The sequence below is a fragment of the Embiotoca jacksoni genome, unplaced genomic scaffold, assembly GCF_022577435.1.
Source record: "Embiotoca jacksoni isolate LCO1_2020_lvr unplaced genomic scaffold, fEmbJac1.0.p SCAF_29, whole genome shotgun sequence".
NCBI classification, from domain to species: Eukaryota; Metazoa; Chordata; class Actinopteri; family Embiotocidae; genus Embiotoca; species Embiotoca jacksoni.
In genome coordinates this window covers 1,026,013-1,040,083 of record NW_027185380.1, presented here as the reverse complement: position 1 = coordinate 1,040,083, position 14,071 = coordinate 1,026,013, and the positions used below count along the sequence as shown (strand labels likewise).

General features: G+C 50.6%; 3 protein-coding genes across 8 annotated transcripts in view; 1 reads left to right on the top strand and 2 right to left on the bottom strand.

The window, feature by feature from the left end:
- The window catches only part of aven (apoptosis, caspase activation inhibitor), a 31,933-nt gene extending 21,841 nt beyond the window's left edge, over positions 1–10,092 (top strand). The window contains exons 3-6 of the mRNA XM_069161774.1: positions 6,068–6,138; positions 7,669–7,764; positions 8,206–8,497; positions 8,660–10,092. Coding sequence (XP_069017875.1) covers positions 6,068–6,138; positions 7,669–7,764; positions 8,206–8,497; positions 8,660–8,841 — 641 coding nt within the window. The 3' untranslated portion in view covers positions 8,842–10,092. The remainder of the gene's footprint in view (positions 1–6,067; positions 6,139–7,668; positions 7,765–8,205; positions 8,498–8,659) is intronic.
- LOC138205653 (uncharacterized) lies at positions 278–5,475 on the bottom strand. 4 transcript variants are annotated; one of them, XM_069161768.1, is made up of 2 exons: positions 4,136–5,475; positions 278–3,156 (listed from the first exon to the last, which is right to left on the bottom strand). In XM_069161768.1, the coding sequence occupies exon 2, from the start codon at positions 1,869–1,871 to the stop codon at positions 354–356; it is 1,518 nt and encodes a 505-aa protein (XP_069017869.1). In that variant the 5' UTR covers positions 1,872–3,156; positions 4,136–5,475; the 3' UTR covers positions 278–353. The 4 variants fall into 4 exon arrangements, with proteins under 4 accessions (XP_069017869.1, XP_069017873.1, XP_069017870.1 ...); XM_069161772.1 differs by having other exon boundaries at positions 4,192–5,475; XM_069161769.1 differs by lacking the exon at positions 4,136–5,475 and having other exon boundaries at positions 278–2,566; positions 2,762–3,367.
- ryr3 (ryanodine receptor 3) overlaps positions 10,082–14,071 on the bottom strand; it is a 150,446-nt gene continuing 146,456 nt past the window's right edge. For all 3 annotated transcript variants that reach the window (XM_069161764.1, XM_069161765.1, XM_069161766.1), the window contains 6 exons: positions 13,366–13,500; positions 12,609–12,765; positions 12,413–12,477; positions 11,634–11,734; positions 11,451–11,502; positions 10,082–10,383 (listed from right to left, as the gene is read on the bottom strand). In XM_069161764.1, coding sequence (XP_069017865.1) covers positions 10,288–10,383; positions 11,451–11,502; positions 11,634–11,734; positions 12,413–12,477; positions 12,609–12,765; positions 13,366–13,500 — 606 coding nt within the window. In that variant the 3' untranslated portion in view covers positions 10,082–10,287. The remainder of the gene's footprint in view (positions 10,384–11,450; positions 11,503–11,633; positions 11,735–12,412; positions 12,478–12,608; positions 12,766–13,365; positions 13,501–14,071) is intronic.

Here is a 14,071-nt window from a genome sequence, read left to right as displayed (position 1 = left end):
TTGAGCCATGTCTCCGGGTGGCAACCAATGGTTCATTTTTGTCTGCAAAATGTCAAAAAGTTGCGAAAAAAAATTCACACTACAGTTTCACAGAGGTCACAGAAATGTTTTCAAATTGCTGGTTGCGACCGGCTGTCCAAATCCCGAAGATACTCCGTCGTAAAATGGCACAAAGGGAGGAAAAACAAACAAATTCTCTCGACGGGAGAAAGACGGAAGCAGAAAATGTTTGACATTTAGCTCGCAACTAAGGCGTAACACCAGACTCGTAGCCGGGACCAAACAAAGACTCCACGGCCTCATTAGGTCGTGTTTGCCATTAAGGAGAAGACAAGTTGGAAAGGTTTCACAGTTCATACACCGTCCCCTCGATCCTTCATCCTGTTCGTAACGAGGCGACGCGGGTTCGGCCTCGCCTTCACGCCGACTCGGTGCCGGAGCTCGACAGCGGCGCGTTGCAGGACGGAGGAGAGGGGCGAAGGCGGACGGAGGAGAGGGGTGAAGGCGGACTGAGGAGAGGGGTGAAGGCGGACGGAGGAAGGGGTGAAGGGGGACGGAGGAGAGGGGCGAAGGTGGACGGAGGAGAGGGGCGAAGGTGGACGGAGGAGAGGGGCGAAGGCGGACGGAGGAGAGGGGTGAAGGGGGACGGAGGAGAGGTGAAGGTGGACGGAGGAGAGGGGCGAAGGCGGACGGAGGAGAGGGGCGAAGGCGGACGGAGGAGAGGGGTGAAGGGGGACGGAGGAGAGGTGAAGGTGGACGGAGGAGAGGGGTGAAGGCGGACGGAGGAGAGGGGTGAAGGCGGACAGAGGAGAGGGGTGAAGGGGGACGGAGGAGAGGTGAAGGTGGACGGAGGAGAGGGGTGAAGGCAGACGGAGGAGAGGGGCGAAGGCGGACGGAGGAGAGGGGTGAAGGCGAAGGCGGACGGAGGAGAGGGGTGAAGGTGGATGGAGGAGAGGGGCGAAGGTGGACGGAGGAGAGGGGTGAAGGCGAAGGCGGATGGAGGAGAGGGGTGAAGGCGAAGGCGGACGGAGGAGAGGGGTGAAGGCGAACGGAGGAGAGGGGTGAAGGCGGACGGAGGAGAGGGGTGAAGGGGGACGGAGGAGAGGTGAAGGTGGACGGAGGAGAGGGGTGAAGGCGGACGGAGGAGAGGGGTGAAGGCGGACAGAGGAGAGGGGTGAAGGCGAAGGCGGACGGAGGAGAGGGGTGAAGGTGGATGGAGGAGAGGGGCGAAGGTGGACGGAGGAGAGGGGTGAAGGCGAAGGCGGATGGAGGAGAGGGGTGAAGGCGAACGGAGGAGAGGGGTGAAGGCGAACGGAGGAGAGGGGTGAAGGCGAACGGAGGAGAGGGGTGAAGGCGAACGGAGGAGAGGGGTGAAGGCGAACGGAGGAGAGGGGTGAAGGTGGATGGAGGAGAGGGGTGAAGGCGAACGGAGGAGAGGGGTGAAGGCGAAGGCGGATGGAGAAGAGGGGTGAAGGCGAAGGCGGATGGAGGAGAGGGGTGAAGGCGGACGGAGGAGAGGGGTGAAGGCGAAGGCGGATGGAGGAGAGGGGTGAAGGCGAAGGCGGATGGAGGAGAGGGGTGAAGGCGGACGGAGGAGAGGGGTGAAGGCGAACGGAGGAGAGGGGTGAAGGCGAAGGCGGATGGAGGAGAGGGGTGAAGGCGAACGGAGGAGAGGTAAAAGCAGAGTGGAGCTGAGTGGAGCGGGGAAAGGCGGTGGCGAAATCAGAGAAGAGCGGCCGACTATATATTATAATATAATAGTCGAGAGTGGGACTCCGCACCGGCGGGCCGCAGATAGCTCGGCAGGAAGCCTCGTTTGTCGACACGGGGTTCAGGCTGCAAGATGTCGAGAGACCGCGGCGCCACGACATGCAGGAGTTACACAACGCCAGCCGTGGTGTTTATTCACCGCGGAGCGGCTCGCGGCGGTTCACCGGCCCGACCGCCACCTGGGACGATCGTTTCACCGGTGAAACTGATCTTTTAACCGGTTGCAGAAAGGGTCGCGACTCCTGCCGGAGCTGCACTCAGCAGCAGACGTTAACGTGTTTCGATATTATTTACGTACCGCTGCGCCAAATCGCAACCTCCGTCGCCCCGGTGCACTTTACACGGTGAAGTCCTTACATGGGGGGGGGGGGGACATTATAGAGACCAAACTCAGCTGACGGTAACTGGGAGGAAAAACTGACTTTCATCAGGAAGAAAACCTCAGACGGTGGGAAGGAAATATTTTTCTTTTTAACCGGAAGAAAACATGAAACCGGGAAAGAAAACCTCCCTTTTCATTAGAAGGGAAATGAAAAATCCTTTGACAGAAAACCTCCAAAACCTCCGCCAGAGTTTCAGAAAGGCTAAATCAGAGATTTATTCACTCAAAATCAGCGTGTAAAGATCCCAGGCTGGATCTGAAACGTGGAAGTGACCTCGACGTCGCCTGTAAGTTTACCGAAGAGTGCTTCTGAATCTCAGTTCTGGGTGTTTCCGGCCGTCTCGGTAGCGTCTGACTCAGCCTTACGAACATCCAGAAATGGAATCGGCTGCAAGTTCAGGTTTGATGTTTTTGCTTAAAAAAAAAAAAAAAAGAAGAAAGAGTTGATTATTAAAAGGAATGGATTCACTGCGGGAGCTCTAGCACCAGCTCTGATCTTCAGATCCTCCCAAGATATTCTGGTCTCTTGTATAAACTAACTCTAGTATTTATTAAAAAAAAAAAAAAAATCCATATCGGGGGTGTTGCTCACGCTGCTGGGTGACACACCTGAGGCCGAAGATCCTCTGGAGATGTTAAACTCCGCTCTCGAGACGCCGTCGGAGGATTCGAGTCTCGGCTGCGTTTCAGAGCTCGAACGAAGAGTTCGCTCCACTTCGTCTTTCATCTCCCTCTCGCTCGCTCGCTTCGATGTTGTCTCTGTGCACCCCCTCCTCCTCCCCCGGGCCTCTCTCTCTCTCTCTCGCTCGCTCTCTCTCGCCCCGTGTCTCCCGGAGGTTCGACAGAAGTTCCTCCCGTCCTCGCCGGCAGCCGTTGCCATGGTTGCGTCGGCAACCTCCGAACCACCTGCGACGGAACTTGCACGGACGCCGACCGGGAGAACGCCGGGCTGTGAGGTGTAGGAGGGAAGCAGTTCACCGCCGTCAGCGGTTCTGCGTGCTGGACTGAAGGAGGAGGAGGAGGAGGAGGAGGAGGAAGAGGAGAATTAGGGTTTGGGAAGTTATTAAACAGAGAGGAGCCGGAAACGGAGTGAACGCGAGGGTGAGAGTGTTTTCACCGCAGCCACTTTCCAGGGTCAATTTCGCCTCGACGCAGACTTCACCTTCCAACGCAAAGTCGTGTAATTTGGATCCGTGAGAGCGATGAAGCGAGGAGCACCGGGAGGGGAGGAGGAGGGGGGGGGAGGAGGGGGGGGGGCACTCGGCGCTTCCTGCAGCCGTTCCATTAACGCTGAAGTGGACATAATAACATCTGAATGACATAATAACGCAGGTGTTCCTGCACTTCATGGTGAATCACAAATTACAGCCCAAATGAGAAAGTGAGTTTTTAGTGCATCGTTGTGTTCCCATTAGAGTCGAGGAAAGCACCGGATCTGTTTTAGGCTGTGGTTTACACACTCGCTTTTTTTTTTTTTTTTTTTTAAATAATCTGAAAACAGTACGTCAATTTCAATTTTATGTTACTACTCTTAAAAACAAACAAAACTGAGGGGGGGGGGGGGATATTCCTGGAAAGCAGCCCGTGAAACATTTACCGCTGTATTTGACCACGCCTCTGCATCTACCAGTACTTTACAGTATTAAAATAAGTTTGCCTCGTGCACATCGGACGGTCAAGTCGGTCGCAGGCTGCCGGACGATTGAAATATGCGAGTTTTGGGTGGAAGGAAAAAAGAGGAACACCTCGTCAACGTGGGACAATTTTTGCAAGCAGCTCGCGATGACTTCACCCGTTCGTGTCTGGCGATGCGACGAGCGACATCCGGCCGCGTTTCAGGGTGTTACAGGCTGCCAAATTGTGGGTAGCTGCACAAATCTTTTGGTTTTAAACTGAACCTTAAATTTATTGTGTAATCTCGCTCAGCGACCGCACGGGCGGTCGTTGAGGTCGGGGTTAGAAAAAAAAAGAGAGAAAAGTTACCAGTTGGAAGCCGAGAAAAGGAGTCGACAAAAAAAGGTTTTTAACTCTATACGTACATCAAGGACAGGATTTTTATTTTTTTTAATTTTTTTAAATGTCCGTAGAAAGAACTCGGGAGATCGGAAATTGAACATCTGGATAGACAAACGATGACGGAGCTCGTTTGAGTTTCTTTTCATCCGACTGGCCTCAGCTTGTTGCTGAAGTTCTGGCGGTCGGGTATGGATCACGTTTCTCGATGTTGGGTCGGTCGACGGGAACCCCGGTTTCCCACAATATTGTTTGCGAATGACGTTTGATCCGCTTAAGGCACCGGCGGTGACGTGAGTCGATTTCGCGTCCGCCAAACCGAGCTTCTGCACGCTCGGATCTTTCCCGGCGGGGGGGGGGCGAAAAATCAGTCGATCCCACCGACGGCGGAAACCCGGCGTGGCCCGACATAAAAGCATCCGCTCCCCTCAGCTGTCAAATAAAGCCGACGGTCCCACTGCCCTCTCTGATCCGTCCGCCTCGCAGTCGCTGTAACCTCGATAACGCTCCTATTCGTAGATCATCTTTCTCCTGCCCGTCTGACAGCGGGGCACTCGGCCCAGAGACAAAAAAAACAACAACAAATCCCTCCTGCGGTTTCTCCTTTTCGACCCCCCTTCGCTTCTCGTACGGCCGAGCGGTCAAGGACGACCGCAGCTGATGCTGATGGTCGCGCCTGCAGCGAGAGGGTCTGTTCCTCGGCCCTGCCTGCATTGTACTCCGGAGCGAGAGGCGGCGACCGACCGCGGGTCTCCCGCTGACCGTCCATCTGTGCGTGGCAGACCGACAAGTCAAAGCTGCCGCTCTTTTGATCCGTGTTTAACATCGGGGCGTTTAGGTCTGCAGCTGACGGCTATTTTCCAAAACTACTTGTTCTTTTTTTTTCTTTTTTTTTTTTCTCGTTTTTTTTTTTTTTTTTTGTCCACGAAATGTCAAAAAAGCAGCAAAAACCTCCCCGACCTTCCCGCAGCCCAGAACAACAGACCGTGTGTAAAAGTGGCTTCTGGAAAATGAGGCCGACCCGGAAGCTGCCTCAAACTGTAACACCGCCGGGCGCCACTAGAGGGCGGCTCCAAAAAGCCTCCGGCTCCGCGGACTCCCGTTCGACTTCTCTCATCAAATCCCTCAGTCAATAACATTTCTCCACGAATTCCAGACTCGAGGCTCGGTTGTTTGATTAGTTCGTCCGTCGGTCCGAGACGACAGAAAATGTGAAAAATGGTATTGAACAAAAAAAACAAACACCCATTTTCTGCCTTCCACACACTCGGCGTGTCCTCGATCGCCTCTCTGAATGAGTGAGATATCAAAAAGACCTCGTGGAGTCGGCGGGCTTTTATATTATCATGCAGCTCCTTCCTGACATCTGAACGCATTTAAACCTTGCAACCGCTGAACACGATCCAGCAGCTGCGTGCCTCGGATGTTTCTTGTGAGCTGGTTTTATGTGCGGTTCAACTTTTAAATGGAATAAACTTTCAAACCTACACTCCTCGGGAGTTTTTAAAACTTTATCATTAGATCTCTTTTGCTTCCACTTATCAAACGTGTCCCAGTTGTGTTGAATGCATTTTTTTTAATCTTCATTTTCTCAAACGTCCAATTATTCTCCACTTTCTTTTACCTCAAAAGAAAAACTGTCGGTTCGGCGTTTTGTAGCGTTGAAGAATCTTCAGCTGGCGCGAGAGCTCCCGGCCGGGCGTCACGCGTCGGCGCCGCTTTCGGTTCTCAAAACTCATCGACCGTCCACGCGAACTTACCGACTGCCTCCTTCCGTGTGGAGGCGGAGCGCGACGAGCGGCGCCGCGGTTTCAAATAGAACCGCGGCTGTCGTCTCCCTCAACCGTCTTTAACGCTGAACTCCCGTCTCTGTGTTTCTGTGTTTCTGTGTTTCTGTCTCAGGCGATTCGTTCACTCAGTTCCGGTTTTCAGAAGAGAAGGACTGGGAGACGGACCCGCTCACGGCCGGTCAGGTAAACGGGGTGAACGGGGTGAACGTGGTGAACATGAACGGGGTGAACGTGGTGAACGTGGGTGAACGGGGTGAACGTGGTGAACATGAACGTGGTGAACGGGGTGAACGTGAACGTGGTGAACGGGGTGAACGTGTTAAATGTAGTGAACGTGAACGGGGTGAATGTGGTGAACGTGGTGAACGGGGTGAATGTGGTGAACGGGGTGAACATGAACGTGGTGAACGGGGTGAACGTGGTGAACATGAACGTGGTGAACGGGGTGAACGTGGTGAACATGAACGTGGTGAACGGGGTGAACGTGGTGAACATGAACGTGGTGAACGGGGTGAACGTGGTGAACGTGGTGAACATGAACGGGGTGAACGGGGTGAACGTGGTGAACGTGGGTGAACATGGTGAACGGGGTGAACGTGGTGAACATGAACGGGGTGAACGTGGGTGAACGTGGTGAACATGAACGGGGTGAACGGGGTGAACGTGGTGAACGTGGGTGAACGGGGTGAACATGGTGAACGGGGTGAACGTGGTGAACGGGGTGAACGTGGTGAACGTGGTGAACATGAACGGGGTGAACGGGGTGAACGTGGTGAACGTGGGTGAACGGGGTGAACATGGTGAACGGGGTGAACGTGGTGAACGTGGTGAACATGAACGGGGTGAACGGGGGTGAACGTGGGTGAACGTGTTAAATGTGGTGAACGTGAACGGGGTGAATGTGGTGAACGTGGTGAACGGGGCACGGACGAGCTGGTCGTAGCATTGAGCCTCGTGCAGGCTTCAGTTAGTTCTCCGCCTCAACATCTCTGCTCACGCTCGGTATCTGTACACCCAGGAGGACATTTTGGGGGTCACAGCCATGAAGTAATATCAGAATGTTTCACCGTATTTTTGTGATTAAAAATACTGAAAAATGTTCTGGTATGATTTTCTAGAACATACGGTTGCAACCAAAAATCATTTGTATACTTTTATATGTCACCGTAAATGTAAAATTTGGACTTTAAATACACAAAAAGAAGATTTGACAAGAAAAAAAAAAGGATCTCAGTTCTTTCGTTTAATAACGACGACAGTAACTCGGAGCGCCGCTTTCGGCCGCGCTTGTTGTCGCGCTGAAGTGTTTCACATCGCTTCCCTCGACCTGCCGCGCTGCGTAACGGTTCGAGGTCGGCAGGTCATGATATCGCCGTTACTTTTTTTTTGTGCGAATTCGTCCGGATCGGGTCGACCGGCACTCGTCCTGCGGCGGCGTCTGTGGATCTGAAGCACCCGACGTTACATAAGAGCCGCCGAGGACATCCGACCCGCTCGAGTGGGTTTTACACTCACAGAAGAGTATTTATAACCGAGGTTTCCACTCCTCTGGGGACTTTGAACGTTGGCGTTTTATAATCCTCGGTTCCTTTCGTCACTGCACGATTCTTTCGCTCGTCATTAACTCCGCGGACACGAACATCTGCGGCCCGCGGGGAAAAAAAAAACAAACCCCGCCGCTTCTCGACTCAGTTTCCGCTGTTTCCTCTCCAGATGTCGGCGGTGTTTGTGGACCTCCCGGCTCTCGCTCAGATTCTTCAACAAGTGCCTCTTCGCCGGAGACTCGACCTGGAGGCGGAGCTTGTTCAGGTGCGACCCCCCCCCCCCCCCCCCCCCCCCACCGAGCGGTCTTCAGCTCTCGTTTCGGTTTCAGAGAAAGCGCTGCAGGCTTTTCCCGTGTGTTCAGGCTTCTTGTCGCGGCCGGTAACAACCAAGAGAAGTAAACTGAGAATTTCTTCTCTGCTAAATAAGTCTCACACATTTCTCATATTAATAAATAAGTGTTTCCTGTTGGAGAATCCAGGGATCGTTAAAGAGAATAGATTTGCTGATGGGGAAGCCGAGTCTGAAAGTAGAAACAAAAATCTAATGAAATTTAGATTTGGGCCTCATCGTTATTTTTGCTGTCCTGTTTTCACACTCGAGAACTGAAAAACTGAAAATGAGACAAAAACAAACAACCTGAAGATATCTGTAACACTAACAAGTCTTTGACCCCCCTCCTCCCCGCCCCCCCCGCTGATGTTCCAGGTCTCGACGCCTGCGGTGATGCCAGCCACGACCCTCGCAGCCAAACAGGAAGCGCCGAAAACGTCCAAATTCACGCCTCCGTCCGCAGCTTTTAAAAACCTCGACCGGGAGGCTGCCGCCGCCGCCGCCGCCGCCGAACCGGGCTCGGACCCTCGGGTTCCCCCCGGTGCCGCCGAGCCGCCGGACGGCGACGCCGATGACGAGCTGGACCGGCTGCTCGGTTTACAGAAACCGGCCTCGGGAAACCGGTCCGCCGGCGGCGCGGGCGAGGAGAGCGCCGCTCCAGAGGAAGGCGAGTATATTCGGGATCGGTCCGCTCCGCGCGCCCACGAGCGTTTCCAGGACGACGCCTCCCGGCGCCAGAAGGTCCGAGCGCGTCGGAGTCGGGAGGGGTGAAACGTGACGGGAGGAGAGTTTCGGTCTGGTGATTGTTACGTGTTCTTTTCATCTCCAGCGCGTGAGGAAGTGAAGGAGGAGGAGGAGGAGGAGGAGGAGGAGGAGGAGGAGGCGGCGCCGCAGGCCATAGAAGAGGAGGAGGAGGAGGAGGAGGTGAAAGATGTCACACCTCCGAAGTCCGTCAAACAGGAAATGACGGAGGACGACCTGGAGGACTGGCTGGACAGCATGATCTCCTGACCACCGTGGAAAGAGGTACGAAAAGGACAACGGGACTTTTCCAGTTTGAAATCGTCGACGTGCCGCGCAGACTTTTTTTTGGGTTTTTTTTCTGGTAAAACCCGGTTTGACGCTCCCTCGTTTCGCGCCGGCCTCGGAGGTGCGGAGACGGGACGGTACGTCCCGAAACATTACCCGAGGACGTGCCGGGGTGTTTCCTCAGCGCGTGACGTTGCGGAGAAAGTGAGTCTCTGTCCCTCGCGAGGCTGGACGTTTTCGCGCCGCCGTCCGAGAGACAGACACCGAGACAGGTCACAGACGACACGTTTGGTTTATTGCGTCAATTACTTTATTCATTTCTTCCCCCTCGTCAAAACAAAAGCGGTTTACCAAAGCTACTACATACATACAAACAAACAAACAAACAAACAAACAAACAAACAAACAAACAAACGGCCGTACAATAGCAGTTAGCCGTTTTTGTCGTCAATAAATCTTTGAACCAAGTTTTGTTTTGTTTTGTATTTTGTTTGTATTCTCCTTGTTGTTGGGGTTCTTCGACTGTGGAGAGAAGTGCAGGTGGGCAGGACACCACAGTTTCAGGAACAAAACCAAAACGACGCAACATTTACACAAAGATCGTCTAGAGTTTATACAACAAATGTTACTCTCGAGTTGTTGTTTTTTTCTTCTTCTTTTTTTTTTTTTCAAATTTAAAAGCCACAAAACTAGCCGCACCTAAATCTGCTTGTAACTAATCCAGAACTAGAGCACTGCTTGTGTCAGGAGGGACGAAAATGATTCGTAGTATTTTGTTTTGATTCTTTTTTTTTTTTGTTCTTTTTTTTTTTTGCATAGATTGTCGTAAGGCACGTCGGCACTTGATAAACACCTAAAAGCGAAGTCGTCTCTGGTCCTGGGAGAACCACCTTCATTTCGTCAAGACAGGTTTTGAAAGGCAGATCGGGTCTCACTCATTTCATCTGACGTTAACCGGATCAATACCGGCAGCGCGCCGTCCGTTCGGTTGCTTCAGTGACACTTAACAACCCCCGGCGTCAATCTAGAAATTGTGCATATTCAAACATTCAGTTGTCATGCTGTAACCCTTCGCGCGTTATCAGACAGTCTACACACAACAAAACTGTGCAGCAGGTTTGGGGTTAAGCGGGTGAAAAAGGCAATGTGAGTCAGAATCAAAAGGAAGAATTTGCATAAAAAGAGGCGTCGTGGCGGGGGGGGCGACCGTTTTTGGGGGGGGGGGGGGGGGGGGGACTCAAACGTCCAATCGTCAGTCGCACCTCCTTAAGAATCGTTGTTTTTGTTTTGATCGGATTTCAAAGTGACAGCGGGCGCTCTGGGTCCGTTAACAGGGCGAAGTCGAGTTCAGTGTTTTCTTTCAGGGAAAAAGGAAAGTAAAAAGCGGAGAGGGGCGTTCGGGGGGCCCGCCGGACGGGGCGGCCCGCTCTAACCCAGCTGGTCCTCATACTGCTTACGGAAGCAGTCTCCGGTCGGGAAGAAGTCCCAGCATCTCTCCTGGTACATCTTCCACACGAAGGACTCCTGGGAAAAGGTCGAAAGGATCGTTTTACCCAACTGACAAAACGGTTTATTCCTCAGCCCCTCGATGTTGAAACCCCTGCTAATAGTTGTTTTTTTTTTCTTTTGTTTGCTCGAGTTTTTGAGGAGTCTACCCCGAAAGATTTAACAAACACAATGCTGCTCCATGAACTCTTTCAGCTACCAATTGGAATTAGACGTCACAGTGCTGCTCGGGAGTTTGTGAACCCTTTCGAATTTTCTATAATTCTGCATTAATATGATGTAAAACAATCATTTAGGATTTTCTTTATTTGCTAAAAGTAGATAAAACATTTTTTTTTTTTAAATTAAACAAATGAGCAGTTAAAAAAAAAATTATTGTTATGATGTAATAATTGGATCATTTTCCACAATAGGTTAATGACCAAGTGGTGTTTTTTTTTGTATCTAATTTGTTTAATTTAAACGTCTTTATCTACTTACAGGAGTTGTGAAAATCAAATTTGAGATCATATTTATGCAGAAATAGAAAACTCAAACATTGAAGCGTGACTGCAGATAACACGATGCTGTCGCTAAACTCACTTTGCAGAATTGGCGTTTTATGTTGCGCTCGTTTCCTACCTGTGCGGCATTTCTCGTCTTGTATCTCTTTTTTTTTTTTTTTTTTTTTTTTTTGTGACTTATTCTCTAGAAGTAGCTGAATGTCTCCGCAGCTCGCAGGAACTACAACGATGTAAGTTCACTTATCTTTTGCTAAATTTGTGACATAATAACTGTACATGTGCATCAAATAAAAAAAAAATAAAAAAAACTTGGATCACAGGTGCTCAAAGATAACGGGTCGATATAAAAAAAAAAAAAAAAAAAAAAAAAAGTCAAAAGAAAACCCACGCGTTGCTTCTTCCTCCTGCGAAGCCGCACTTGTGCAACATTTCAACCCACTTGATATGTTGCATAAGTAAAACCTACTGAAGTCTGCAACCTTCCTGTTTTTCCTTTGCTGTCTGTGACCGGTCTCAAGACTACTGAGCAGTTAATACAACAAAGAAGTGAGCTGGAGGTCAGATTTGTGACGTGCCACGTACCTGACCCGTGTGTTCAGTCTCATCCTTGTTGATCAGGTACATCAGGAAGAACCTGAGGAGCACACGAACGTTAAAAAAAACAACATGTTCACTCATAAATCAGAAATACTTCAAACTCATTACGTCTGGAAATGTTTTTTTTTGGTTTTTTTCTTTCTTTCTGGCGTCTGCTGCTGCACTCACAGGTAGTTGGCGAGGTTGTGTTCTTGTAAGGTGTGGGTTTCGAACCCGTGAGGCGTCCGGTCGAAGTAGTCGTTCCCGATTCCGCAGATGAAGCATTTGGTCTGAAAGAGGAAGGAGAGCGGATTGAGGGCCGCAACTGACTGATGAGTGACTGTTAACTGTTGTTGGTCCGTTTGGTCGGTAAATTCTTTGAAAACAACGAGAGGGACGTGGACGTGGTCGAACGCGCGGTCCAAAACACAAAAGCTACGGGTCCCGCGCGGGGTCTTTCAGCACCGGCGATGTGCGCATTCAGGACTTTTCCACGGACTTGAGGAGAGAGCGCCACATCGACTTCGTCTCAAAATGTTTGCGTCGAACTGCAAACCTAAAGATCCGTTTTCCAACTTGTTTAACCAAACAGCTCCCCTGATCCCATCCTGCTTCGCGTCGTCATCAAACGGTCTTCAGTAGTTATTTGGATTTAGGGGCCCGTGGCCGCACAATTTACAAAACTCGTGTCTAAGAAGCTGCTGCATTTATTTTATTTATTTTTTTTTTCCAAAAGAGTTTAAAAAAAAAAAAAAAAAGAAGTAAATAATGAATTGTAAAAAGCGGATTCAAGCTACGAGATAATTTTTGTATAGTTTTCTTACAGATCGCTCCCTCGTCTCTGCGGACGTAAACGCCAAGTAGGACTCGATGGCCGTTATTAGTCTGTTTATGTTTCTTTAGTGTTGTTTTTTTCCTCCGCGTCTCTTTACAACATCTCCCGGACGCTCGCGGCAGCTGAGCCTCACCTCCATGTCCTCCTTCACCTGCTCCTGCTGGTCTCTCAGCTCTCCGAAGGCGTCGATGATCAAACCTTTGAAGGGAGAAGGACGAGAGGAGCACTGAGCGCGGCATACTGTACCCAACGCCGCCAAACGGGCTTCTGCGGAGGACACGCTGCGTTTCGGGCTTGGAGACGGAAGGCGGGCGCGAGAACGTGCGTACCCTGAATGATGGCCAGCAGGATGACGATGACGAAGAAGAAGAAGGTGATGTCAAACAGGATGCGGTAGAGCTCGTAGGGATCTCCGGCCGGGTCCTCCAGCTCGTCTCCGATGCCTCCTCCGGCTCTCACGCCCACGTACATGTGGAACAGGTAGCACTGCCGGGGAGCCGAAAGGGAGAAGTGTGTTAAAGGCTGCTGGGTCTGATTCAGCGGGAGCCAGACCAGAGAACATTTCAATTTCACTTTCATGCCTCATTAAAACTAAAAATGTAATTCAGTCCACCGTGCTGCTGAAAGCTGGAGTGTGACTGGAGCTGCAGCTGCAGGTTTTGTGAGTTAGAACATTTAAAAAAAAAAGAAAAAAGAAAAGCAAAAATATGCGTTTGTATAAAATGTGAAGAAAAATGACTACTTTGAAAACGTTAGGCTGTTGCTTCAAAAGGGAGGAAATCATTCGAACCGATCCTTGGAATTAAACAAAAATGTCCTCTATTCGGACGCAATAGATACTTTAACAAAGGTTAACTATGAAGAAAACTCACTAATGAAAAAATACTTCACACTCAGCCGTGCCTTCTGCTGATCAAGGCTGGGAGGACGGACGTAAACGGCTCGCAATAAAAGCGTCCCGAATGTTTTTCAGCCCGAAACGTTCGACCTCCACCGGGGACCGGAGAATAGTTTTCGGCTCAACGCAGCGTTCAGTCATTTTTTTTTTTCAGACGCGAACGGATGCCGGAGGCGCCCCGGACGTACCGTCATCATATCGTCACACTTCATGTCGGGCTCGTCCTCGTCCTCGCTCTTATTGTAGAACTTCCTGAAGAAGTTGAAGGCCACCACGGTGTAGAGATAGACGACCACGGCCAGCAGACCCACCGTCAGCACGAGCTGGAAGGAGAGAGAATTCATCACCGAGCGCACGGAAACGTTTTATTTGACCTTTGTTTATTCACGGTGTCGAGCCGAGCCGAGAACAAGAGGAGACGGCGGATTCCTCGGCCGTTTGTGCCTTTTCTTCTTTAAATGCAGATTCTCAGGGTCATTTTTTTTTTTTTTTTTGTAGATTCTGTCAGAACTGGATCAACATGTCGGTGTCATTTATTTTATTTTTTTTTACCAGGGAGAGCGGAGCACCAAAGAACTGCAGTACTTTGGAGGCCACTGCAGCTGAACTGAAGATTGTAGGACAGCTTTTCATCAGTATTCAGACTTTTTAAGACCTTCAGCTGCGCAGGAAATTAAAAAAAAAAAATCCACACCATTGCAGCACTTCCTTCTCTAACAAAGCCCTGGAATTTACTTCCTTGTTATCCTGCGTTTTTACATGGATACTACATGTTGCATTTGCTGTTATAAATGCTTGAGTAGACTGGATGTTATTAACACAACATTAATGTGGGCATTGTATGTTTTTTTTTTATACAAACAAATTGGTTTGTTCTAGCTTGATTCATACTAC